Below are 27,637 nucleotides of genomic sequence, written 5' to 3' on the forward strand. Positions count from 1 at the left end.
GCTAACAAATGCCCATGGCGAAATAGAAGTGGAATGAGTTTTGAATTGCCAGTTTGGCGCTTGATGGGTTTCGCCTTTCGGGGTTTACACGCCTTCTTGGTGGAACAGAGAGATGTGAGGTAAAAGGGATTAACAACCTACAAGTTACTGTCGTTACAATCGGGGAACCCATGGGCAAGGGACTTTTTTTCATTTGAATCAGCTGCGGAGCTCTGAATCTGTCTTGAGAGATTACTGTAATTATTCACACACGCCACACGGTTGCAACGTTTTTGTATCCTCCATCAGTTTGTAACATACGATCAATGAAACAAGGAGCAACTCTTACGTTTGATTTCAATTTCCACCCTCCCTACTCCATGCTCTCGTGCTCATTAATTTGTAATGCCATGTGTGCGTGTGTAAACTAAAGCTTGGCAGTGGCACAACTCGTAGCGGCGTGCTTCAATTAGGAGTTGAAAGTGATGCATTGTCTGTTCACAAGGATGAGCCTCGGTGGACCTGACTCTTTCTTTTGTCTCTCTCTCACAAATTGGCTGGTGCAGGCAGCGTGAAGGGGGATGAAACAGGACTCAAAATGAGTGGCATTAATTGTTGTCTGCATTTCAGTCAGTGTGATAATAAGCAATTTTGTTGAGTTCATGCTGAATTGTTGTAGCTTTCTGCATTTTAGTAGTTACATTCATAACATTTCGCAGGGTAGCAATTATTTTGGCATGTAGCCCATTTAACCCATTTTGGGCGGGAACACCTTTTGGTGTTAGCATTATGTTATGCTTTAGCTATTGAAAAATAGCAGATCTACAAACTCATAGCGCGCCACCGAGTGGCGCGCTACGAGCTTGTAGGTCTGCTATTTTTGAAAAATCGAAGAACGACTGACATAGAAACATAGCTTTTTCAGAAAACGGTCAGGATGTAGAAGACATTTTTAGAATCTGATCTCAGGTCAAAATGGGTTAAACTAAACACATTTAATCTGTATAAATTAGTAAACAGAGTCATCAGTCATCACTAGCAAAGATGTTAGCCCAATGTCATAGGAAAGGGGAGCAGCTGCTGCGTGTCACCTATAGACCCTACACACTGTGGGACTTTTAAAGTTGTTGGGGAGTCATCAGATCGTTATGTACTGTATTCATGTATACTAGCCCTTACCCGTTGTGAAATATTGCCCCCCCCCCCCCCTTGTGGCCATGGGGGTTACTGCGCCCTGGGTGCGTTTTCGCATTTTTAATTTACTAATAAATTCATTATTAATTTTAATAATTTATAATTTGTTAAATTGGAAAAAGGGCTTTGTTAAGACCTCCATATTATTATGGTCAATGCCTGTGTGAAAAGTGGGAGCGATTGGTGCAGGCAGTGAGGAGCTACGGCAGTTACAGTGACACACAGACACACATTCATTCATTCATTCAGACAGACAGAGGCTTAATTATAGTATGATGATGATGATGATGATGATGATGATGATGATGATGTACAAATAGTCTGTCATTATATCTTTGTGGCTTTCACACTAAATGATTGAGCGCAGACTAGGGATCACACACACACTGCAAGAGTTCACCAAGATGCGATCCAGACCCGATACATATGTTGTTTTTATTCCAAATCATTTTGACATCTCACGTAGGTGCAGGCTCCCTGTGATAGGATACATGCGAAACTAACACAGGAGATTCTCTCTCTCGCTCTCCTCTCAGTCACACACACACAGGAATAGTGGAATACACAGGGTGAAAGGTATGCGATAGCCTACGTGCGCTAGAGCGAGACAGGGCGATAAATCTTGATTTTCATTGAATAATTCTCTGTCTCTCTGCGTCTCTCCGTATGTGTGCGCGCACCGACGCTGTTTTATATTCAACATATTCAAGCGATCTTGTGTCAGATTGGGGGTTTTGTCTGCCAGCGCCAAAAAAGCAGCATATTCGGAGCAAATATCTTGCAGTGTAGGGGCCATTAGGCGGCCAGTAGGTCACCGTCCCAATTCTCTGTTGTGAAACTTGCCATAGAGGAAAGTAACAGGGGTGCACACATGGCTGCATGTCTACTTTAATGAAGTACAATATTTGTATTTTGAGCCGTTCTAAGTATACATACAGTATGGTATGTTTTATGTAACCACATTTTGACATTGATGTATTTATATCAGTGGAACCAAATGTGGAGGAAAAAAAACGTATCTATTAAACATTTAAACACTGTATACTTTGTTGACCATTGTCACAAAGCTTACAGGGCCTGGGGTTTTCCCCTCCTTTCTTCCTTTCCAAATCTCTGATTGTAATTATTATGACATGGCCACACTAGTGACGCTAGGATTGATGTGGTCAAGGGGCACAGTACCTACCTGGTTTTAGGGTCAGACTGAAGGACTCCAAAATTGCGGCCTTTGGAGTCCAAGGTGATGCTGACTGCTCTGTGGACATTGGTGAGCTTTTCCAGGCGAATACGCTCATACCCCTTTCCAGCATCTGAGTGGCCACACACCTCCACACCACCATCTGTAACTTCAAGAGAGTCGAGCATTCAAATCAAGCAGTTGTATTATGCAATTGACATTAAAGGCAAACATTACTCAAGCCCAAGCGGTATTATTGATTCACGGCCACAAAACTCCCAACATCTTGTAACACCTTGATTACTTAATGATTAGGTGTCTACTGTTTATTCCCTCACCTTTCTTCTCCTCGTACTTCTTGTACTCCCCAGCCCACACACCGCTGAAGCCCTCCCCTTCCTGAGTCACAAACATCATGTTGTTCTTGCTGAGAGCGATGTCCGACATGACCACCTGTCGCCTGTATGCCCACCTGCACTGTCTCACTGAGCTGCCCGAGGAACGCCAGCAGAACACCTTCACGACAGGGAAGGAGAGAGAGAGAAACAAGGGCAGAGAAATATCGTTATAATACATGTATGCATTTATTTTGAAAACGTATGCTGCTTCACTGCACATGAAAAGCTGTTTTCATCTCGTATGCCAAGTGACAATACTTACTCTACCAGCTTCATCCAGGGCCAAGAGGGACACTTTTTCCCCTCCTCCCTCGTTCAGAACCTGGGGGTCCACACGGTGATCCAGGGTTCCTCCAGTTACAAGGACCTTCTTGATGTTCAATTGTCTGACAATTACAAGACAAAAGAAATAATGTTTAAAGCTGAAATAAGCAATATATTTGATAATAACGAATGAAATGACCCCATGTAATATGCATGTCACCACAGTCACCACAGTAGTCGACGCAACCTGGACCTAGTTTGTTAATGTGGTTACGAATGCCATCCAGATTTTCTCTTTATAGAAGGCCTTCGCCACTGAACAGTGAACACAGAATACTTATTGCAGCTTTGTCCATAAACTGCACAACAAATGAACATAATTAAGAAATGCTGAGTACTCAGTGGAACCATATTTAACTATTGCATATAAAATAAATCATGATTTCAACACAATTATATAGAGCACTAACAGAAATGTCTTAACAGATTTCACCTTGAGGCCAGCTTCTTGCATTGGTAGTCAGTCAGCAGGTAGACATCACCCTTCTCAGTCACAACCACTGTTGCCCCATTACTGGCAGCTGCCATGGCGATTGTGACATCCTTGTGGTGCAGAGCTGACACCTGCCGGGGGGCTGTCACACATTTCTCCCCATTGGGGTCAAGCAGGTACCCTGATGGTGGGGAATGGGATAACAGATGACAGAGGGTACGGATCACCCAGGTACAACTGGAACAATTTGATAACATGGAAAAAGGTGCAACCTGTTTTACTGATTCTACCTTGACCCTTGACCAGAAAACTGTATTATTAAGTGAGACTGACCTACGTATAGGTTAAATTAAATGAATGAATATAAAATACATCCAAATAAGAATGAAACGCTAAATGGGTTGCTGTTCTAAAGCTGCAGCTTACCCAGCTGTCCCCCATTGAGTCCCATGGTGTAAACTGCCTCCCTGGTCCACAGCACTGTGTGGAACCTCCCAGCTGCAACTCCAATCACTGTCCTCCCCTTCAGGGTCTTACAGGACACCTGTACATCATTTTATACATTCAATAAACATTTTGAAGCATTTTACAAAAAGGAATACAGACAACTACAATGGAAGGTATATAATGATGACCCTTATAAAATATGAGGAAGAGACGGCAAACACAGGTGGAAACAAGCGCTACCTGAAGCACTAAAAGAAAACCTACCAGGTAAATACATTATACGTATTTGTCATGTCAAAAGCAGAACTCACCATAAAGACAGTTGTTTGCACTTAAAAGTCAGTGAAGACATAACAATTGGAACATATCTCCAGGCTACATTTCCCAGGAGAATGGCATCTCAAATGCAAAGCTATGGCTTTGGCTACACAGTAATTGCAACTTTGAGTAATTACTGAGGATTGTACCGTGTGGTCTAGCTACAGCACAGAGTATTCTTCCTACCAGCCTTACCTGTCGAGGGACGTGCGCAGAGGCGGGTGGAGGAGATAGGCCGAGCTGATGAAACGTGTTTAGTCCAAAGGTGTACACATAGCCCCCTTCTGTTAATACAACCGTGTGGTCCTTGGCTGCAGCTATCTGAGAACAGTGGTGGGACTGCAGGCCCTCCACCATACGAGGAACCTGTGCAGGAGAACACATGAGATTAGACTGATCAATTTAATAGATTAAAACAAAACTATACATCCTATATTAAAATAGGCTTGAGGGAGTTAAAGTCAGTGCTGAATCTGCTGAGCATACTGTACTTCTAAAATAATCATTGTGTAATGATTTCCATCCAGCCGATATCCTACCAGGTAAGTCTGTTCATCCCCATGGCCAAGTCGCCCTCCCAGTCCATGTCCACAGGTAAACACCTGGCCCTTCTGAGATAGGAACACAGAGTGGAACTTACACAGGACCACCTTAAAGGAAAGGAGAAGACAAAACAAAACATTGGAATTATATAATATTCACAAACCATTTTTGGTGGGGGCGTGATCGATTTAGTTAAATGGTGCATTTATATAGCGCCTTTATCCAAGGCGCTTTACATAGATTGTGCATTACATGTGCATTACATTCACCCATTCACACACACATTCATACACCGATTGCGGCGGAAGCCATGCAAGGTGCCAACCAGCACATCGGGAGCAATTTGGGGTTCATTGTCTTGCCCAAGGACACTTCGACATGTAGACAGGAGGAGCCGGGATTCGAACCGCCGACCCATGGATCATTGGACGACCTGCTCTACCTCTTGAGCCACAGTCGCCCCTGAACCTATTTCAACCTGGCATGCCAGTTTTTGGCCTGTCAATTATAGGCGAAAGTGTACTCTTAGGCTATGTGGTTAGTTAGTATTGTTGGGATTGGTAAATATTAAATAATCATAGAAGACATATTTGGCTATTCTTTGTCATGCTTTGTGCTGAATAAGTGGCCTGACATCATAATCCTGTCCTCAAATTGGAGGCAGTGATGCATATATTTCCATTTTCGTGGACAAGCCCTCATGTAGTAATAGTAAAACAGTGTGCACCAATAAAGGCCGTGGTCCAAGTGGAAAAGCAAACATCATTACTAATACATTGATCCCTTCAAGCCCACAAAAGACCACAGGGATGCATCCTGGAGTATCACATTGATGGACACACACGCACACGCACGCACGCATGCACACAAGCGCACACACACACATGGTTCATTTAATTAAAACATGACATTCTGAGATTAATATTTAACCCCCCAGCACCTGCAGGACTGAGTAGTGAAGACAAAGGCTGTAAAGGCTGTGCCCACTTGTGTACAGCCCCACCGGGGTCGTACTCTGGTCGTGAAAGGGGATCCATCTGCCCCCCACTTTGCATTATGATATTACTCTGCATCATAAGCCCCCAGGTCAGCAGAAGGACCAAAGCATTGTGTTTCTTACTTCGATTGCCAGACTATGGTAAAAAACACAATTTTGGTAAATTGTTCACAACAACAATAAAACTAAACCTGGTTGTGGAAAAACGTGTATGCAACAAAACCAGAAAAGAAAACCCTTAATGGAAATACCTTCAATAAGTTCACTTTGTTTTTAGATGATCTGGTACACACAGCATCTGGTGCATGTATAGCATTGGTGCCAACAGCCATAATTATCACACAGAGAGCAGCAGCAAAATGTGCCATGAAATGAAACTATAGCCTGGCTGACTCACTGAGGCAGTGTGTTAACCCATGCAGAGACACAAATTACCCTATGCAAGGATACAGTCCAAGCACCTGTTGCACTGGACTCCAATGTACTCAACTCGGACTGAAATTAACAACACCTTACCGAACCAATCTACTGTAAACAACACAATAAGGATGATATTACTCTCACATTACTGTAGCCGTATAGGTATGACCTCATTTATTTGGTATCTCTCTCGGGCAAAATATGACTAATTGATTAATCAAGACAATGGCATAATACAATTATTATAATTTTTTGTTTTCATATTCCGATTTATTTTAGAGAAGTGCTCTCAACGGCACACCCATATCCAGTACGTAGGTAGGTCCCTTGCTCCTTAAGGCAAATAGACTCCCTGAATATTAATATTGTTAATCTGTGTTATATCATAAAAAGATACAAATGAAACATGTTACTGAATGCCAAATAACAGGTTGCTGGACAGTTGGAATGTCATTTCCCAGAGGGCTAAAAGGTTGTGTGAATAGAAATGTTAGCAATGTCAATTTTGACATTCAAACTTTTATTAGGTCACAACACTCACAAACAGCAGCCAATTGAAAAAGCCTGCCAATACAAGGGGAAAAAACTTAAGATATGTAGATTGCCTATTTATTTTAACTTTCAAAATGAAATAACCCTAATTTGCTAAATTTCAAAAGGATATAAGCTAAGTTGCTTAGAAATCTGTGGCTCTTTGACAGTTTCTTCTTTTCACCGCAGGTTGCAGAGAAGTTAGTTTCAGCCATATTGTATCTGAGTGCCATCAAGTCCACACTCGGATTGCATGTGGATGACCAGGCTAAATTCCTGCTAAATGAGATGTTTTTGGGAAAGCAAGAAGCAACAGCCTAGGCTGGCTCCAGCCCCTGAATCGCTAGCATGGCCATTCAAAAATATGTTTCAGGAAATTTAGGTCTGGTGACTCTATGGAAGCCTCGGTTGAAAATCTGATACCGCGGCTACGGCCAATATGCTGCATATATTATGCCATATTCAGGTTCATATATGTGCATATATGTGGATAAAAAGGAAATATATGTCTCTATATAGCTTATGCAATTTATATTTCCATGTGGGGGGGGGGGGTGCATCAGCTAGGTCAGGAGGTAACAGGGGGTACATGGCCAAAAAGGTTTGGGAACCGCTGGATTAGAATGACGAAGTCTGACAGGAAAAAACCCTATGTCCACATTAATGGTCAAAAACTCCACTTGAGCTGTATTTGGGTAAAGTGATGATAAATTAAGGACACATTCAACTAAGTATCTGACAATGTATAAAGTCACCATACCAACTTTGATGAGGCAGTATTGTGTTGTTCTAAAAACATGTTTTTTCATGTATTGTACATTTTGTGAAAGGTTAATATTTTGGACATAGATGGTTTCTGCCCGACAGCTCTTCTAATGGCAATTGTTCTGCCCTTAAATGGCAAAGTGTTACCAGAGCCACTTACTGGTCATTCAATTCATTATATAGAACAGGTGTGCCGTGTATTGCCCTGATTAGGAGAAGCACACAGGTGTATGTGCTGTTAATTATGTGTGTGCTCTGAAAACCCTCATTACACCATCTCTTGTTGTGCAGTCGACAGCATTGTCTGTAAGTGGGAACTTTTCATGTTCTTATGTCAGTGTATGTAGTTTCTGTTTTGGTATGCAAACTTTATAGTGTGTTCATGCATAGGCCTAATTGTTTTATTTCCACATGTGCTATGATAGATTGAGATTTTGTGTAGATTATAGCTCAGTGTGTTCACCTGCTTGTTTGATGGTGTTACAGCCTGTCTTTTTCTTTCTTTTTTATAGTTTTACTCCATTTATTGGTGATATGAAGTGTGACATTAAATACTGGAGCTTGGACGCTACATCCTGACTCCCATCTCATTTTTAAAGGAGTTTGGCTGACTGTCTAACTATGTACACTAATGTACACGTAGCGAGGACAGTACAGTAAAAAGACAAGGCAGCAGCTGGACAACAAGCATTATAAGTGCACCACAGTGCAGCCATGGCCGATCAGAACAGTCTAAGTGAGAAGACATCTAGTGTGAGATCAAAAAGCACAAGCTCATCAAGAAGATCAGTCAGTTCTGCAGCAGCTCGGGCACGTGCTAAAGCCGAAGCAGCACAGGCTCGTGTTTATTTTGCCACAAAGGAGCTGGAAATTAATATAGAGAAGGTCCGACTGCAAGCAGAGGCTGCAACGCTGGACGCCACACTGAAAGTTCTACATGTGGAGGAAGAGGCAGCAGCTGCTGCTGCTGAAGCAGAGATACTGGAAGCTGCTGCCACAGAGGAGGAAGATCGCTGCAGCTGCACTCGTAGCCCTCAATCACGCCAAAGCACTCACAGCCGGACAAGCGAGTATGTCCAGGAGCAAGCTAGGATAAAATCAGATAGACTTTCTTCAGGGTCATTGCACGAGAACACAGACTCATCATCACCAGCCCAACATGAGGTCACTCAGGTGAGTCATTCACGCTGTACTGATAATGCCCTATTGTCTGTTATTGACAAGTGGACACTTGGAGAAGAGTTCACACCGCTCCCATCTATCCCATTGACACCTCAATATACTGCTCCCAATGGCTTGAACAGTAGTCATGCCAATGCTCAACACATAACTAATCAAAACCAGACACAGTCCAACATGACGGTCAGCAAGCCATCATGTCAGACTCCCATCGAGTCACAGTCTAACATGACCATCAGCAAGCCATCATGTCAGACTCTCATCGAGTCACAGTCCGACATGACCATCAGCAAGCCATCATGTCAGACTCCCATCGAGTCACAGTCTAACATGACCATCAGCAAGCCATCATGTCAGACTCTCATCGAGTCACAGTCCGACATGACCATCAGCAAGCCATCATGTCAGACTCTCATCGAGTCACAGTCTAACATGACCATCAGCAAGCCGTCATATCAGACTCCCATCGAGTCACAGTCTAACATGACCATCAGCAAGCCGTCATGTCAGACTCCCATCGAGTCAGTCTAACATGACCATCAGCAAGCCGTCATATCAGACTCCCATCGAGTCACAGTCTAACATGACCATCAGCAAGCCGTCATGTCAGACTCCCATCGAGTCACAGTCTAACATGACCATCAGCAAGCCGTCATGTCAGACTCCCATCGAGTCACAGTCTAACATGACCATCAGCAAGCCATCATCAGACTCCCATTCAGTCACAGTCCGACATGACGACCAGCAAGCCGTCATATCAGACTCCCGTCCAGTCACAGTCCAATGTTACAGTGAGCAAGCCGGCATGGCAACCCCCCACCCAGTCACAGACCAAAGTTACAATGAGCAAACCGGCCACGGTGACATTCAGTAAATCAGCCTGGCAGCCTTCTGTCCATTCACAGTCTTCCCAACATGATCACACTCTAACAACTCATGCACAGACTCCCAACATGACAGACTTTGCCCAATATTTAGCTCGCAGAGAACTTGTAAAAACGGGGCTCACAAAATTTGATGACAGGCCCGAGAGCTTTAGAGCATGGGAATCATCCTTCTTTAATGCTACTGGTGGTTTAGGCTTGAGTGCTAGTGAGGAGTTAGATCTATTGTCATCATGGCTCGGAAAAGAATCATCAGTACACGCCCAGAGGATCCGGTCCGTGTACATCAATGATCCTGTCACTGCCCTTAAAATGGTCTGGGAAAGGCTTAGAGAATGTTACTGTGCCCCAGAGGTAATAGAGCAAGCCCTCTTTAATAGGCTAGACAATTTTCCTAAAATAGGTAACAAAGATTACTCCAAACTTAGAGAGCTTGGAGACCTATTAATGGAGTTAATGGCAGCTAAAGCAGATGGATACCTACCTGGGCTTAGTTATTTAGATACTCCCCGTGGCATAAACCCAATTGTAGAGAAATTGCCCCACCCTCTGAAAGAGAAATGGATTTCTGTAGGCTCGAGATTCAAAGAAGAAAACAGGTGCTTCCCCCCCTTTTTGTTCTTTGCACATTTAATTTACAGAGAAGCCCAAATTAAAAATGATCCAGCCTTTGCCTTGTCCAGCTTCAGTAGTGGACCCTCAAAGTTTGAGAAACCCATGTCAGGGTACGTAAGCACAAGGATGCCCATATCTGTGCATAAGACGGAATTAGATGCTAAAACTGACTCCAGCACAGACGCAGCAAAGGAGGAAGAGGATCCTGGAAAACAATGTCCTATCCACCTTAAGCCTCATCCACTTGCAAAATGCAGAGGTTTCAGAAACCAGACCATTGAGGAACGCAAAGCCTACCACAAGGACAGGGGGATATGCTTTCGCTGTTGTGCATCTGTTTCCCACATTGCAAGAGACTGTAGGACAGTGCTAAGATGCATGGAGTGTGACAGTGAACGTCACAGCACCGCTATGCACCCCAGTCCTGCCTCTGAAACCAGTAACCCCCCTATCGAAGAGCCTCAGCCTCAACCACTGCACCACCAGTGAGCTCCTTATGCACAGAAGTGTGCGGTCACGGTTTCACGGGACAATCGTGCTCCAAAATATGTCTCGTAAGGGTCTATCCACAAGGACAGCGTGATCGTTCAGTAAAGACATATGCCATAATCGATGACCAAAGTAACCGGTCACTCGCACGACCAGACCTTTTCGACATATTTGACATTGCGAGCAGCCGAGCCCGTTACTCATTGAAAACCTGCGCTGGACAATTGGAGATGATGGGAAGAAAGGCAGAAGGGTTCTGTGTGGAGGCCATTAGTGGAGGGGTGGCTATAGACTTACCACCACTGATAGAATGCAGTGAAATCCCTAATAACCGATTGGAGATACCGACACCTGAGGCAGCACTCCACCATGCCCATCTAAAGCTCATAGCCCCACACATCCCAGCATTGGACCCAAAGGCATCTATCCTCCTCCTGCTAGGGAGAGATGTTGTAAGGGTGCATAAAGCAAGAGAGCAAATTAATGGACCTCACGATGCCCCCTTTGCCCAAAGATTGGACTTGGGTTGGGTGTTGGTGGGAGATGTTTGCCTTGGCAAAGTCCACGTGCGAGAGAGGGCAAGCCACGGCGGGGAGCAACAGGATGTTTGCTACCACACAGCATGGGGGCCCATGGTGCTCAGAAACACCAGCCGCTCTCTTAAAATCAACCATCTTCCTTCTCCAAAGAGACCCACGTCTTCCAGAAGACCCATCTCCGGGCCCCAGAAGCCAGACCTCAGCAGCCCATATGGACACATGCTCGACCGACTGTGGAAGAGGAAGAAAAAGAAGCACCACTACTCCAAGATTAAAGATAACATGGAACCGGCCGGACGGGGAAGTGGACCCCACGGAATTGGCCAGCCCGAAGAAGCGCAAGGGGCAGTAAAGCAGTTCTTTAGAACCTTATCAGTACTTTTCTTACCTAAGGTGGACTGAGTGTTCTTTATTTCTTACAGTATGTCAAAATGTTGTAGTGGTGTATAACACCAGACGGGGAGTGTTCTGCCCTTAAATGGCAAAGTGTTACCAGAGCCACTTACTGGTCATTCAATTCATTATATAGAACAGGTGTGCTGTGTATTGCCCTGATTAGGAGAAGCACACAGGTGTATGTGCTGTTAATTATGTGTGTGCTCTGAAAACCCTCATTACACCATCTCTTGTTGTGCAGTCGACAGCATTGTCTGTAAGTGGGAACTTTTCATGTTCTTATGTCAGTGTATGTAGTTTCTGTTTTGGTATGCAAACTTTATAGTGTGTTCATGCATAGGCCTAATTGTTTTATTTCCACATGTGCTATGATAGATTGAGATTTTGTGTAGATTATAGCTCAGTGTGTTCACCTGCTTGTTTGAGCCTGTCTTTTTCTTTCTTTTTTATAGTTTTACTCCATTTATTGGTGATATGAAGTGTGACATTAAATACTGGAGCTTGGACACTACATCCTGACTCCCATCTCATTTTTAAAGGAGTTTGGCTGACTGTCTAACTATGTACACTAATGTACACGTAGCGAGGACAGTACAGCAATGTATACTTATTTCTCTGTTTTAACTGGCTTCAGTAAAGAGAGAGTGAACATGAAACATCTTGTCAGCAATATTTCTTCCAGTGCCCCCAACGTTCTCTGAACAACCCCCTGAGCGGCGGTAGCGCCCCATTGAGAAACACCACCCTAGAGAGAGGCTCAGACTCAGGGAGGTCTTTGGGGAGGCAATGTTTTGCAGGGTGACCCAGGTAACATGCTGGTTCAAAAACAAGATGTTTTTTTTTAATACAACACCTTACATAACGTTGACAAACACCCTCATGCCCTCATGAGAGCTGAGACAAAAACAATTTATTATTGGCTTACTTGCTTGATGTAGACTCCCGTCCTGGCGAAGACGTCGACAAGCTCAGGGTGCTGTCTGCTCTCCTGGTTCCCATGCCCAAGAGTGAAATTTGTATTGTTGCCCCAAGTGTACACCTCAGTTGGGTCTGGGAAGACAACAAGATAAAGAAAGAGAACACAAGCCTTTTGATGTACATTTTTCAAATGTCAGTGCAACTGAGCAGCACCTTGTTGAGTTGAGTGCCGGCCAATGGACAGAACCTGCACTTTAAGAACATGCTGTCAAATAGCACAGCACTGAGCTATTGGAAATAGCATAGTGCCTCCACCGCAGCAGTCTGATAAGTCACCCCTTCAGACTCCACCTCATCCCCTATCACTCCTTATTCTGCACTTGAGATCTGGTGCAAGAGGCACCTCAACCTTTGACAGTATACCTTTGTACCTTTGTACCAGTGTACCTTTGACACCTTAAAGGACCACTTCACCACTTTTCAACCTATCTTCATATAATAGGTCCTCACTAATAATCATGAAAAAAATGATTTTTTTTCTACTCGGTCTGTGTCTCATAGGAGGGCTGTGGGCAGTTCAGAAACCGTCTTCCAGTGACATCATCGATGGGGAATACAAGCTAATAGAAACTGCAGTCTTTCTAGTCCTGAAAAGTTGCAATGCAAAAATGGAAGCCATCATTCTCACGATAATGAAAATCTAAACATTTTTGTAAAAAAATCTTGTTTAAAAAAAAAATCTGCCTAATGATGATGTCACTGGAAGACGGTTTCTAAACTGCCCACAGCCCTCCTATGAGACAAAGATTGAGTAGAAAAAAATCGTGCCATTTTATCATGATTATTAGTGAGGACCTATTATATGAAGATAGGTTGAAAAGTGGTGAAGTGGTCCTTTAACAGTGGACGTTTAAATCATATGACCTCAGCAACAGAAGGTGGTCTTTTCCCCTCATTAAGTAGCAGCTGCCTTTAGATGTCAACTGGAGGCTGGCTGGCTAGCCTGCTAGGTCTGTATGGGGGATTCTAACTCATTCACCAAAAGTCTGATTCAGTGAAGTAGCCCAGGATCGAATTCCGTTGCGGAGGTCACGTGATTTACTGGCAACTGTACAGAGGTACTTTTTGTGGAGGTCCGCCTTCTTGTCTGCAGCCAGGTCATGTTGGCCTATAGAGTGTCGCAGTCCCGCCCCCTCGAGAGAGACCCGGAAAAGAAATCCCCGTTCATTTTCCTCATAGACTTTTCAGAAAGTATTTATTTAAAGACGTTTACGCCGCGGACAAAGCCAACTCTTGTCGTGACAAATCATGACAATAAACACAATGTTTTGGGCCAAACAAAGAATTAGAAAAAAATTGTTGTTTTTCTTCTTTGTAATTATTTGTTTGGTCCAAAATATTGTGTTTGTTGTCATGATTTGTCACGACTCGAGTTGGCTTCGTACGACGCTTAAAAGGTCTTTAAATAAATACTTAAATGTCTATGGGAAAAATGCATTGGGATTCATTTCCTGGGCCTGGCGTCGTCATGAAAGAGGGCGGGACTGCGACGCTCTATTAGATAGATGCTAGTTGTGTTATTTATACAGACGTTGATATGTTTACTTATTTAGATAGCATCTGAATAAGTTAACATACTGTACATCTAACAAGTTTGTTATTTTGATAGAGGTTAGATGTTGTATTGTAGCACATACTTCTTAGCACTGTAATTACTCAACCACTTGCCACCTGTTGATTGATGACTTGATGAGGGTTGTGACTCCTATTTTGTGCTTTCATTAGTCACTCTGGATGAGAGTATCAGCTAAATAGCTAAAGTGTACATTGTCATGTCAGTAAAACCATTCCAGTAAGAGCACAAGCTAACTGAGGCACAACAATTTAAATCGAGTTCCAGAGAATGTATTTTCATAGCTTTTCTTTTCTTACCAGTGTGTTTAAATACAACATGTGCTGGTCTGTCCTTCATTGTTAAGTCCAGGACAGAGTGACCCTCCTTGTCCTGGGTAGAGAGTAGTCCACCATGCTAAAATAAGAGAAGGAAAAAGAGGATGCAACTACAGGACAAACACTCCCTATATTGCCTTACTGTAGTTGTGGAGGACATTCTAGCCACCATTATTCAAGTTTCAAATGACAAATATCAAGAAAATGTCTTAAGACACTCTTTGAGCACTGTTTGATTACATGAAAATCAATCACTATTGATTGCTAATAATGACATTGTATAATCTATAACTTTGTTATAATCTATCAATATGCCTTACTTTTAAGTGTTCAGTTGAAACATTGCATCGACAAGCACACTAATTGGAGTGTGTGGATAGCATTGCATTCTAATGATTTATAATCTAACATTGCAACACCCATGATCCACCAGCCACCCACCTTAACCAGGGCCATGAGGCAGTGGATATGTCCGTAGAAGGCGCTGCGGTGCAGAGCAGTCCAGCCAGACTCCTTGTCCTTTACTGTCAGGTCAGCATTCTTAAACTCAAGGAGCCATTCGAGCAGGGCCTTCTTGCCCAGCGAGGCAGCCAGGTGCAGGGCGGTGCGACCAAAGGCATCCCTCAAAGTGGCTGCATTGTGGCAGTGTGCGGTGAGGAACCCTCGCAGCTGCCCCTCAGAGCCACCGGTTATGGCCGCCACCACCTCGTCTGCATGGCGAGGTGAGCTGCATTTTGGTGTGCAGTCCGGTGTAGCTAGGCTCATCCTCCAGTCCAGTCCTATAACCCTAACCCTGTTCTCCTAAAGACCAACCACCTATACAACCAATAGCTAAATAAAGAATAAAACACAAACAAATCCAAAACAAACTAACAAACAAAAAAAACTCCAGAGAATATCCCTCCAGGCAAGCACAGCTTACCAAATGAATAGTTATCGTAAAAGAGCTGCACTCAAAGTAAGTGATGTATTTATACAATGATATGGTTGAGATAGTTGAGGTGCTAGAATTGTGCTTGTGTTGAGGTTCCACTGCACCCTAGCAACCCCAGAGCCTTACTTTGACTCGTCTCAATCTACCATTTCGACTGGCGGCAGTACAATACAATCTAAGGTGCTTTCAGTATACATATACAATGGCATCAATACGTTAATAACTATTAAGTTCTATATATTTTATACAAAATTTTACAAATATTCAAAAAATAGTTTCTCACTTGTTACTTTTAAATAATTTACAAAAAGGCAACCCTCTGACATTATCCAGCAGTCCAACCATCCAACTTGAGGGGAAAGGTTCCCTTTCCCCCCAAAACACCAGGCCGGGCTTTCAAAACTCCATAATTGTATGATGCACCTGAGAAAGAAAAAGTGAATATTTACTCAAAATGTTAAACCATGATGCTACATTAAAAAACATTAAACCTAAGTGGAATCCATTTAATTAATTTAGGCATGTGTTAAAGAGCTAAATGAACCACAAAAAAAAGATAGTTTCTGATTAATTGAAAGTGAATACAATTTTCAATCAATCAATCAGTCAGGTCTCCACTTTGACCTACAAAACACAGTTGAAAGCTATATATAGACCTGAAAATGCAAGAGTCACACATTTTGCCTCCTCTGTGATCGATCTGCATTGGTAGCTGACTAATACAGAATATTGCTGACACATTATTGTTCAAAATTAATGAATCATAATGCCCTCTCTCTCCCTCAATTAAATTAATTCAATTTAAAATCGTTCTGGGCATGGGAAACCTTGCCAAAGAAAGGAAATGCAAATGTCACACTTGCACTGCCCACAAGTTTTGCCTATGGTCAATCTGCATTGGTAGCAGACAAATGCAAGTTATTGTTGACAATACTCTTGCCAGCTAGTTTCGCTATACTAGACAAATACCATGTGTAACATATTTGGGGAATTCAATTGGGTACAGAATTGCATAGTTTCGTAAAGAAGTTACAACCTTTATCTGGGTTGTATATTTAGGCTAGTATAGGCTCTCTTGCTCTCAGCAATGAGTTGCTTGATTGATTGATTGAAGAATTTATTAACAGTTTGCAGAATTACAGTACATTTCAAGCACAAACTCAATACAAAGGCTGTTAACTGTGAGTGGACGACTCAATTAAGCATTACACTTGTTTCCAATAGGGTCCACCATGTTCAAATCATCAAAACATTTAGAGACGTACAAATAGACACTTCTATAGACAGAACAGGAATTCATCATGCTGGTTGAAAGGCAAGCAAGCGAATAGGATAATATTATGCAACAAGGGTTCAGAGCTAGCTTGGATGATTAGCAATTCATTCATTGCATTATTTCCTTGCTAAAGTATCATATTTTTGGCGTCAAATTTGACTCTAAACCCCACCAAAATGAAAATGATATCGTAGATACACCGTTATAACATTATGTAATAGCGTAGCTGGAGCCTGGACGTAAAGAGACATACTAGCCTTTATTATAGTTTCAATATTAGCGTTTATTAGAGACACTGCAGAAACAGGTAAACTATTAGTGTCACAACTGCTATTATAACCAGCATAATAAGCCATGCACATAATAATTTAACAAGCCAACACCATAAGCACAGCAGCTAACGTTCACTGACACATCAGCGCTAGCCCCTTGGCTACGTGCCGCGCCTCCTCCTAAAAATAGTGGATCTACAAGCTCACAACGCGTCACGTCCGCAACGCGTTGTGAGCTTGTAGATCGGCTATTTCCTGCGGCGCATCAGGCCATGTATGCAGCTGCAGCGAAGCAGCTAGCTAACGACGTTACAAACAACAAGCCAGACCCGGCGGACCGTTTCTGTTCTTCCTCTCACCTTCCGTTAGATGAAGAAAGGAGAAGTCATGGAGCGTGCATCAACAACAGAACACATCCACTGTGTCATTATACTGTGAATAAATGCAAAACAACGTGTTTTACAGTTTACAGTCAACTTGGAAAGAAACCCGGCTGGGTGCAGAAGAACTGTAGGATAATGTTGTTGCTGACAGACAGGCGGGACCCAGGGCAGGTCTTGGGTAGTACTATGATTTCTGATTGGCTCAGAGCAGAGCAGAGCAGTAAAACATCCTGGTTCCCTATTGGGTGCTACGGTCACGCCCCCTAACCCCCCCCCCCCCCCCCTTCAAACTTTATTAACAGTTTGCAGAAGGCTTGTTTCCATTGGGGTCCTCCATTTTCAATTCATCAGAATATTTAATGACATAAATATACAGTACATCATATAAATTGTTTAGAAAAGAAAATAATGGGCGCCCGCTGGCCTAGTGGTCCAGGTGCATGCCACATATAGGCTCTGGCCTGACAGCGTGTCACGTGTTCGAGTCCCGCTCATGACCACCTTTGCTGCATGTCTCTCCCCTTCTCCCTCTTTCCTGTCTATATTCACTGGTAACTGTCAATAAAGGCAAAAAGCCAAAAATAAATCTTAAAAAAAAAGAAAATAATGTATCGTATGCTACTGACTTTTTTACTGGGCCCTGCAGTTTCGAATCGCAGCCACCCTTAAGTGCTCTTTGAGAGCGGTTTTGAAGGAGAGTAGTAGGGATTAAAATTCCTTTACGACTGTTGCTATAGGGCATTCCACATTTTTGTGGCATAGGAAATACATTTTGTTAGTCTTCAAAGTATTCTTACTGACCACTGTGACCCGTGAGGAGATTCCGTACAAAAATCAAGTTCTTGCGGCCTGGGCCGGCCGAGCGGTCCAGGCACCTATAGGCAGGTAACCTGACAGCGTGTCGCGGGTTTGAGTCCCGATCCCGACAACCTTTGCTTTGCTTTGTCTTCCCCCCATCTCTCCCCCTTTCCTGTCAAAACTACTGTAAATCTATCAATAAAGGCAAAAAGCCTTTCCTCAGAGTCATGACTCAAAACGTCAGTCATTACTTGTACCTGGAACCTTAATAAAAGAGGCTTTAACTGTCTAAGCTGCTCCATTGCCTTCTCTAATTGTTGTTGTCCTGCTCCATTAGAAGGACAAGATCAGTACAGTGAACACTGGAGAGGGGTAGACTATAAGTACTGGAGTTGAGTAGGCTTTTGTCCACCACTGCACATGATGTTTTATTTTGTTTTTTTGAGGGGCGCTATATTCAGCTATATTTTCGTCTTACACAAACATTAAATTACCTTTGACAATGAATGGAGAATTTACATCATATGTGGATGAGCAAATCGGCTATGTTTGTCCTACACAAAGATTAAATTCCCATTGACAATGAATGGAGAATTTACAACATATGTAGACGAGCAAATCGGCTATTTTTGTCCCACACAAAGATTTAATTCCCATTAACAATGAATGGATGATGTAAGAGCGCCCTTCACTTCACACGGGTGTGATTTATTTATTTTTTTTACTGATTGACTGAATAAAATTGATAAAAAAAAAGGCACAGTGGCACAGATTCATACAAAAGAAAAGTATTCAATTCAAAGACAAACAATAATATACATGTAATATGCAAAAACATCATTACGAGAAAAATTACGAGTAGTAATACAAGAAAGATATACGTACAGTAAACAGTTGGGGGGGGGGGCATCTCTGGTGATACGCTTAGACTTTCTACTTTTTACTGAGGCCAGTTACAATTTTCAGCCACCTGTTGGTGCTATTTTAGAGTGGTTTTGAAGGAGGGTATAAAGAGTCACACTTTTTTAAGACTTTTGATAGGGAATTCTGGTGGCATATAGCAGTAGAACGAATTTGACCCCATTTTTGAGGAAACTGGGTTCAGTGAGATCAGTGGGGCTCCTTCTGGTGTTGTGCCTGTGTGTGTCTTTTACACTATTGAAGTAGTCTGACAGGTACAGTATATGGGTTGGGTATCTCTGGTTTCTTGCTTATCTTGAAGACCAGGCCCATTGCAAGTTGCTCAGTTCTGAACAAAATAATAATAAATCAAAAACAAATTTGCTATATGAGCACACAAAAGGGAGTAGCCTAATCTATAGCAAACCTGCAGGTTCATTATGCTAGTCTATTGACTTACATGCACAGTGCCTATAAAGTCTGCTTAAAGATACTTCATGGGTTGGTGTTGACCTGAGTATATAACGTAATCGTAAAATGGCTATCTTGTCAAAATTGTCAATTAATCAGTGTTTTCTTACTACTTACAGCACTACATGGTATTTTACACAGGTATTTAGTCATCTCCCCACCGTTTTAAAAGTCTGTCCAAGCAGTCAGGCCTCAGCCAGGCTAGACTTCATGCACCTCTGTCAGCTCTCCATGTCCGACTCCTCATGTGGAGAGGGCCTCTCTCACGGGGCCCCTCATTGAGACACTAGAAGGAGGTCTCAGATAGGCCTTCTCAGACAGAAGGAGGTGCTTGAATGTAACATGGAGTGCAAAGACAGCCAAAACTAGACTCTGTGTGTGTCTCTTGTGGGTGTCAGCCTGCTTATTTTCTACCCCCAGGCCGAAGGCGTGGCCGAGACTACATTTTGCACCCTGTCCGTCACTCCGTCCGTCTGTCCGTGTGTGTCCCCGTCTGTGAGCAGCTAATCTCCGGCACCGTTGGCTTAGTCGCAACAAAACTGTGAACACACACTCGCTTGGATGACAGAGAAGAACCTCTGCAACAATTTTTCACGTGGGCCTGGTATAGCCCCACCAGGAGGGCCGACTTATCTAATAATATATATTTTTTATATTGCTATTATTTTATCAAAACCTCACGCTAATCGGTACATGAAAACACCTGGGATTCGAACTCTGGTCTCCTGTGTGAAAGTCCAATATCTTAACCACTAAACCAAAGGGATATCCCTATGGACTGGGGGAGATATTAGACATTTGAGGCCATCAGGCTGAGGCTCTGAGCCACTGCTACGCATGAACTCTATTTATTGCAAGTGCAATATTGTGGTTATACAACAGTTACCATCAAAATATAACATATTGTATTCATTTTGCGGGACATTTCTCTCTCAAAATAACCTTTCTGAAGTTGCTCTGTCCTCTAGTCATCCCACCCTATAATGACTTCACCCAGCAGATATGGACGTCTTTTTTGTTAGTCGTGTTCTCAAACTCTTTTTGAATGTTTCAACTGCGGGATGTGACTCTGGTGTAGTTGGCAGGTAGTTAAATATGCAGCTCTGTGGGTGCACAGTCTGGCTGCTCTATTGAGCCAGCCAGGTTTGCCTGTGGCAGCCTCTCTCAGTCATCAGGCTGTGCTCTGTACATATAAAGGATTAGTTTAGCATCAGTCACAGACTAGTGTGTTCTGCCAGTGTATTCACTAGTATTTAGAGCCAAATAACATTCCAATCGACTGTGCATAACTGAGTCTCTCTCTTTTCAGAGGGTCTCGCCTCGGATGAGCGTGGTTTTGAGGTTAGGTTTATGCATAGTTCATGTGAGGTTTAGACATTTAGACATCTAGCGGAACGCTGAAAAGGGGGAATCCTGTCTGTATACTCTTTATACTTTATACGAAGTTGGCATTCCTGCTATCAATAACATACACCACAAGTTCCACAACATTATGCATTGTGTGTGTGTGTGTGTCACACACACACAATGCATAATGTTGTGGAACACACACACACACACACACACACACACACACACACACACACACACACGTGTGTGTGTGTGTGTGTGTGTGTGTGTGTGTGTGTGTGTGTCTCTCTGGACGCCTGGACGATATCTCCCTCCCTCTCTCCCCTATGCGTGCATGTGTGTCGGTCGTGCATGTGCACCGGCAGCAGCAAAGGGGGGGCTTGTGTGAACTGACACCATCACAGACAGCAGATGCATAAGTCAACATGGGTTAAATTTCCCTTTTTGGTGGTGTGCAGTGCAGTCTGGGGTGACCTAGAAGAGTCTTCTATCTTGTTTCTGCATGCTATGGAAGCATTTTGTTATTTAAAAAAAATAATTATAAAACAATCCTGCTTTTTCCAGATGAAATATGGCACTATAGGAGGCTATATCTCCCACTATATTAGATATGCTGAAACGTTTCAAATGCCATGTGCGCGCGCACACTAGCCTATCATATGCAGATTAAATTATCCGATATGTAATATTGCAATAGATTTATTAGATTTGTTTGACCAATAGTCTTATATTGTCTTAAATCCCAAGTAGTGAAATTGGCGCATACCAATCCCAGTTATAGGCCTAGTATAAACTTCGATTTTGTTATTGTACGGGACTATATAAAAAAAAGCATTAAGTAAATGTGAATTAAATAGAAACATAACACAAGAATCTTCATTTTGCGGGCCGATTGCAATCTAAAAAAAGTTTCATTGTTCGCCCCTTTTACCAGAGAAGTGGTATGTTCCCGTTCTCCGAGACTCCGGTGGGCTGCACCGTGGCACTATTTTGGAGTGTTCATCATTCTCCGGGGCTTGGAGATCGGCGAGGTTAGTGCGCGTGTCGGATGGATGGATGCCACCTTTGGGAGACACAGATTGTTTGTTGTCTGTTTCAGAGAAATAAAATAAGTTGTTTGCCGTCTTAAGAAGGCCATTTCGACCGACAGGACAAGAGGATATACTCATCGTAGGCTTCATAGCTCGGATGGGAAAAAGAAAACGAATATGATCACGAAGAGGATTAGGATATAACTTAAATTTAGCGAGCTTGGCGCACAAGTTAACCCGCTGAACCTCATGGATATGTAAGCCCCACACCAGAACGGTTTGGGGTTATGATTTGGGTCGTTTCCAACAGATTTGTGTCGGAGGTGGGACCGTGGGACTAGATCCAAGGGGATAAAGTGGGAGAAACGCTGAAAAGTTTCCATTCCCACCCAGACTGAGGAACAAAGTCGTGCCGAGCAGCCGAGCCGAGGTAGTATTTGTCCTGAACCTATCCTTTCCACGGTATTATAGTTCGATTTAAACCAATTGAGTTAAAAATGTGCGTAGCGAGTTTGTTTGGGCGTTTACGCGGAAAAATCCCAAACAGGACAAAGAAGTTGGGTCTTGCGTATGCATTTTTCTTCTTAGCTTTCGTTTTGTCATGTTGTGAGTGTTGCCCAGATAAATGCTTGTGCTCCACACAAACTGTGAAATGCCAAAACCAGGATTTAAAGGTTATTCCGCATCCATTGCCAGCCAACACAAGACAACTGTTCGTTACAGGGAACAAAATATCCCGCATCGGTGTGGAGTCTTTTCAGACCCGCCTCGACCTATTAACAGAGCTGTATCTCAACGGGAACGAGCTGGAGTATGTGGATTCAGGGGCATTCCACAACCTACCAAACCTCGAGCGTGTGGACTTGAGCAACAACAACATTCTGAATATCAGTGCTATAGCTTTCTCTGAAGACAATAAATTACAGGTGTTGAACCTCAGCAGTTCTTTCCACAACTATTCGTCTATGGACGTGGTCCTGAGTGTGCTACAGAAAGGGAATTTTGTCCAGCTTACAAACTTGGACATGTCGAACAATCACCTTGTGGTTCTGCCAGATGGAATATTCATGGACCTCCCTAAGCTTACCAACCTCAGCCTGCAAAACAGCTCCATCATCTCTCTTCAGAACGGAACGCTGCGGGTTCCTCCACTGCAGGAACTTGACCTGAGGGACAACGGTCTGAGGGAGCTGCCCAACACCACACTGGCAGACTTCAGCCTCAAGACTGATCTCCAGGTCCACATGGCAGGGAACCCCTGGCGCTGTGACTGCTTCATTGAGGACCTCGTAGTTTGGCTGAAAAGCTCAGATCAGGTCACCGATGCACAGAACCTGACCTGTGCAGACCCAGAAGTCCTGAAAAACCTGCCTCTGTTGCAGTTAGAGCCGTCTCAGTTGGAGTGCAACTATTCCGGTGACATGAAAGGAGTACTGGAAACCTCGTATGCCTTCCTGGGGATGGTGTTGTGCCTGATTGGTGTCATATTCCTGCTGGTGCTTTACCTAAACAGGAAGGGGATCAAGCGTTGGATATATAACATCCGTGATGCGTGCAGGGACCACATGGAGGGGTACCATTATAGGTATGAGATAAACACTGATCCGCGGATGGCCAACCTCAGCATCAATTCAGATGTTTGAGTGAGGACAGGATACTCTTGGTCCTGCAAGGGGACATTACATGACTTTATGCTATTGCAATATCGATATGCATGCATGAGCGGCTTCCTCTGCCACTTCTTCAGATAATACATTGATCTCAACTTAGTCCCTGTACCGATGTCACGACCTCCATTCAGCCACTTGTGCATGCCCCTGTCCACACAACATCCCTGTGCATGCCCCTGTCCACACAACAGCCCTGTGCATGCCCCTGTCCACACAACAGCCCTTGTGATAACGATGTCCAATTCCCTTTGTTTCATGCACTTAACCATTGCATGGACAATGAATCATGGACAGTGTTGTGATTTTTGTCCTGTGTTTATTGTTTTTCTCCAAAGGATAAACAAATGGAGTTTATTTGACTTTTTAAATAAGATGGCAAATATATCTGGCAAGTCTGGTACTGACTTCCAGCATTCTCAACATGCCTCTACTGCACATTGATATGCTGCTTAAACAGTAAATTCTTTTTAATATGTGATTTAGTGATGTAGGACTTTGAATATTTATAGTGCTCACTTTATAGTTTTTGCATTTAGTAGGTGGATGTTATTTATAGTTGTTTTTTCCCATGAAGATCTTCAGCTAAATAAAATGCCTTGAATTGCTGACTTCTATTGACTGAGGTCCTTTCATCTCAAGTCTGAGGAATGTAAAGCAATGGCTTGCAGAAGAATTTAGGGCCACACACGCGCACACTCACTTCTACTTTCACACAGCACTAACGCTGCCCTGAGGTAATGCCACTGCCACAGAGGTAGCACTTAGCTCACATTACTCACCTCAAAACAATGCAATATCTTTGTAGTTTTCAAAGTGCTACTTTCAGCTTCATATTGGATTTTTTACGTGGGGAGGGGGCAAAGTTGATTTGGGCTTGTCTGCAGGATAGAGAGAGTGAGTCAAGTTGAAGGGAGGGCACTAGAATCTAAATTTGAAGTAGCTTCCATCAGCTAATCTATCTATAGGTATATAGGTGAAGAAACTGCCTCGCTGTAATCTCCCAATAAATGTACTTACAAATAATTGAAATCAAAACAACATTTGAGGAGCGAATGAAGGCTGTTGCATCGCAAAGCACATTGAACAGAAGATTCTCATGGGGCACACTGACTCGAGGTATTATGGAAATAAGCTTAGTCGGCTGTGCTTTCATGTGGCCCTGTTTGAACTGGCTTTAATATCAAGTGTTATCTTTTTATTACTTACAATTTCTTTCCTCACCATTCTGTGATATTAAATAGGGTATTCCTTTGAAGAATGTGCCATGCTTAAATACTGTAGCATGGCTCATTAGTGTGTTTTTGGTCTTAATCAGAAAGCACTGAACTGTGTCAGCATTTTGAAGACCACCTAGATAACATACTCTCTCACACACACCGCTAACAACTGACTGCCTGCAGCTATACCGTAGACCATAACAATAACAGTCCTCAGCCACACATTTCCTTCAGTTTGTCAGGCCTGTATTTAGCAGTGAAATGGGGTATAGTGTCATGTCCTTATTTTTTATTTATTCTTTTTGAAAGAACAATGGATGCATTTTGTGGGGGAAAACGTTGAAATATGTTTGTCTTCCCTGAGCATATTTTTATTATATAAAAATAAAGGATTGTATTCATCCATGCCACCGTTGGCCCTTGGTGTAATCTTGATCATTTCTAGAAGTTTTTCACAACACTCTTGTTCTTTGGAACACTGTCTGATCTGGTGCTCTGGGTAGTGTTAATGCCCTGTGCATCTCCTTCCAACTGCCGCTAGCAGAGAAGAAGACTGTCTCTGTGGACCGAAGATGTGCCGCCACGGCTGTAGTTTCACAAGTCGGTGGTTCCCAGAGCTCGCATCGCATCCCTGGAGTCATGTGCCTGGAAACAGACCGAGATATTGTAAGGAGGGTGGCCATTTGCCCATAATTCCAGATGTTATTTTAGTTTTTTTGTGACATGTTGCTGTTTTCTGATGATGGAAGCTTTATTTTGCTCGTGATTGGTCTATAGTAAACCGCTCAAACCAGAAGCCATTAATGAGCACGTGTTTCCACAATGGACAGTCCTTAGTGTATTGAGGGTCACGGTACAATATGCAGTGTTTGTCTTTTTCATAACATTCTGCTGTTTTCTGATGATGAAAGCTTTATTTCTGATCAGTTTGCAGGTGAGGTAAACCAGCTCAAGCCAGAGGCAGTTAATGACTTTCCATAATGGACATTCATTAGTGTATTTGCGGGTAAATCCCCAGAGTTAATTTAACTCATTGTTTTACACTCTGAGTTAAAACAACACTGAGTTACCACATAATGTAAATGAATAATCCCCAGAAGATATACATATGCTCATAGACAGACACACACCATTTCTCAAATGTGAGGTCTTTTTTATGTTTCTGCCCCTGGAGAGGTACGGGTGCAGGCTGGGTGAGGCACAGTAATGTTTCCACAGAGACCATGGAAGACAGTCCTCCTCACACACATGGCATGCTGTGAACTGACTCTCTGCAGATTTATATTAACGAGTACTGTAAGTTCCACACCTCCAGTCACGCTTGGGAGAGCAGGTGTAATTAAAGGGGAGAAAATGCAATGTGAAGTAGTAAAAGGGGGAGGTGAGCGCTCTGTGTTCCAACCTCAGCACCCTGTCTGATCCACACAGTGGGCCCTTTGTGCTTGTTAAAACCAGTCTCCTATAACAGCCCTGACATCTAAAGAGCTTTCGCTTGACTTGTGGTTTCAACTTTAGGCCTAGAAGACAGACGTCTGTCTCGGACAGGTCGGTTCCTAGGCCGTGGAGCTGTCTGTCTGGGCATGCTGGGAAATGGCCATTTATAATTCAGAGAAAGAAAGAGGCTGATATTTCTTCTTGCTGTGTTGTCCGTAGCCATCTCATGATCATTATGTACAGGCTAAAGCAGTGGTTCTCAACCTGTGGGTTGGGACCCCCAGGGGGGTCCCCCACATGATTTTGGGGGCAAAAAGCATTGACCAAAGTTTTTGCATTTTTAGCCGATTTACAAGCTCACAACGCCTCGCAACCGTTTTTAGATCTGCTATTTTCAAAATATGTATCTGGAACCGAGTCAAGCTAAATGTAATGCCTCAACTCCTACAATTCCAAGTGCTTGTCTGGGTGACGGGTCCCTAGTTCAAATATTAATTTGCGGGATCCCCAGTTCAAATATGATTATTATGGGGCTTCCTGTGAGTCCAAAGTACAAAATTAAATGAAGGTTTTAATGAAGTGTCTGCGGACAAAGTCCAAAGTGACAGACCAAAATCCCTGAAGTGCGAGCTGAACAGAGTTGCATGTCCCTTTTTGAGTGGTGTAAACCACTCCTACAACTGGCTTTTTTAGTGCATGAAAAATGAGCATGGTTGCTACGGTCACCCAGTTCACCCGGGTGTGATTTAATTACGTCAGAGCTGATTTCATTACGTCAGAGCTGATCAGGCTATATAATACCTTACACCACTCAGTTCACACGGGTGTGATTTGAGTGGTGTAAACCACTCCTACAACTGGCTTTGTTAGTGCATGAAAAATGAGCATGGTTGCTACGGTCACCCAGTTCACCCAGGTGTGATTTCATTACGTCAGAGCTGATTTCATTACGTCAGAGCTGATCAGGCTATATAATACCTTACACCACTCCGTTCACACAGGTGTGATTTTTTTTGTATCTTATAGTGAGTCATAAGTGCTTTGTAAGCATACAAAAGCAGAAGGGGAAGTTGGTTAGATATAGTTTGCAGAGGTTCATACAACAGGTCAGAGGGTGCATTGAGTTCCCTGTCTGGCATCCTGTTCTGGGGACTGTCATGTCTGAGGAGTAGCAGACACCCATGAAGAGTGACAAACATGTTTGCCACTTCGCTAGGCAATGTACTTCCAGGTTTCCTGTGTGTGCCAGGTATAGTCTTGATAACAAACTCATTGCCTCAGCTCAATTCAGGAGCAAAACATGTTTGTGACTGGGAAAGCATATATTTTTACTCTACAGTCCTCAAATAGCCTATGATTACTAATATAGTTTGAAAAGCCTGTACAAACCCCCATGTTTGAAGAA

At 43.1% G+C, this 27,637-nt stretch overlaps 2 protein-coding genes across 4 annotated transcripts in view; one reads left to right on the top strand and one right to left on the bottom strand.

The window, feature by feature from the left end:
• ibtk (inhibitor of Bruton agammaglobulinemia tyrosine kinase) overlaps positions 1–17,502 on the bottom strand; it is a 38,443-nt gene extending 20,941 nt beyond the window's left edge. For 2 of the 3 annotated variants that reach the window (XM_079503064.1, XM_079503063.1), the window contains exons 1-11: positions 17,338–17,502; positions 14,938–15,853; positions 14,479–14,575; positions 12,554–12,678; positions 4,810–4,920; positions 4,466–4,636; positions 3,932–4,049; positions 3,506–3,686; positions 3,011–3,134; positions 2,689–2,866; positions 2,360–2,519 (exon numbers count right to left, since the gene is read on the bottom strand). In XM_079503064.1, the coding sequence (XP_079359190.1) occupies positions 2,360–2,519; positions 2,689–2,866; positions 3,011–3,134; positions 3,506–3,686; positions 3,932–4,049; positions 4,466–4,636; positions 4,810–4,920; positions 12,554–12,678; positions 14,479–14,575; positions 14,938–15,261 (1,589 nt within the window). In that variant the 5' untranslated portion in view covers positions 15,262–15,853; positions 17,338–17,502. The remainder of the gene's footprint in view (positions 1–2,359; positions 2,520–2,688; positions 2,867–3,010; positions 3,135–3,505; positions 3,687–3,931; positions 4,050–4,465; positions 4,637–4,809; positions 4,921–12,553; positions 12,679–14,478; positions 14,576–14,937; positions 15,854–17,337) is intronic. The other variant, XM_079503065.1, reaches the window with a different exon arrangement.
• Positions 17,503–21,857: 4,355 nt separating this feature from the next.
• Positions 21,858–25,208, top strand: tpbg (trophoblast glycoprotein). The gene has a single exon (XM_079502651.1). It carries the CDS (start codon positions 22,409–22,411, stop codon positions 23,552–23,554), a length of 1,146 nt encoding a protein of 381 aa, XP_079358777.1. The 5' UTR covers positions 21,858–22,408; the 3' UTR covers positions 23,555–25,208.
• Positions 25,209–27,637: the final 2,429 nt, after the last annotated feature.

Source organism: Electrona antarctica, assembly GCF_951216825.1.
Source record: "Electrona antarctica genome assembly, chromosome: 6".
Taxonomy (NCBI): Eukaryota; Metazoa; Chordata; class Actinopteri; order Myctophiformes; family Myctophidae; genus Electrona; species Electrona antarctica.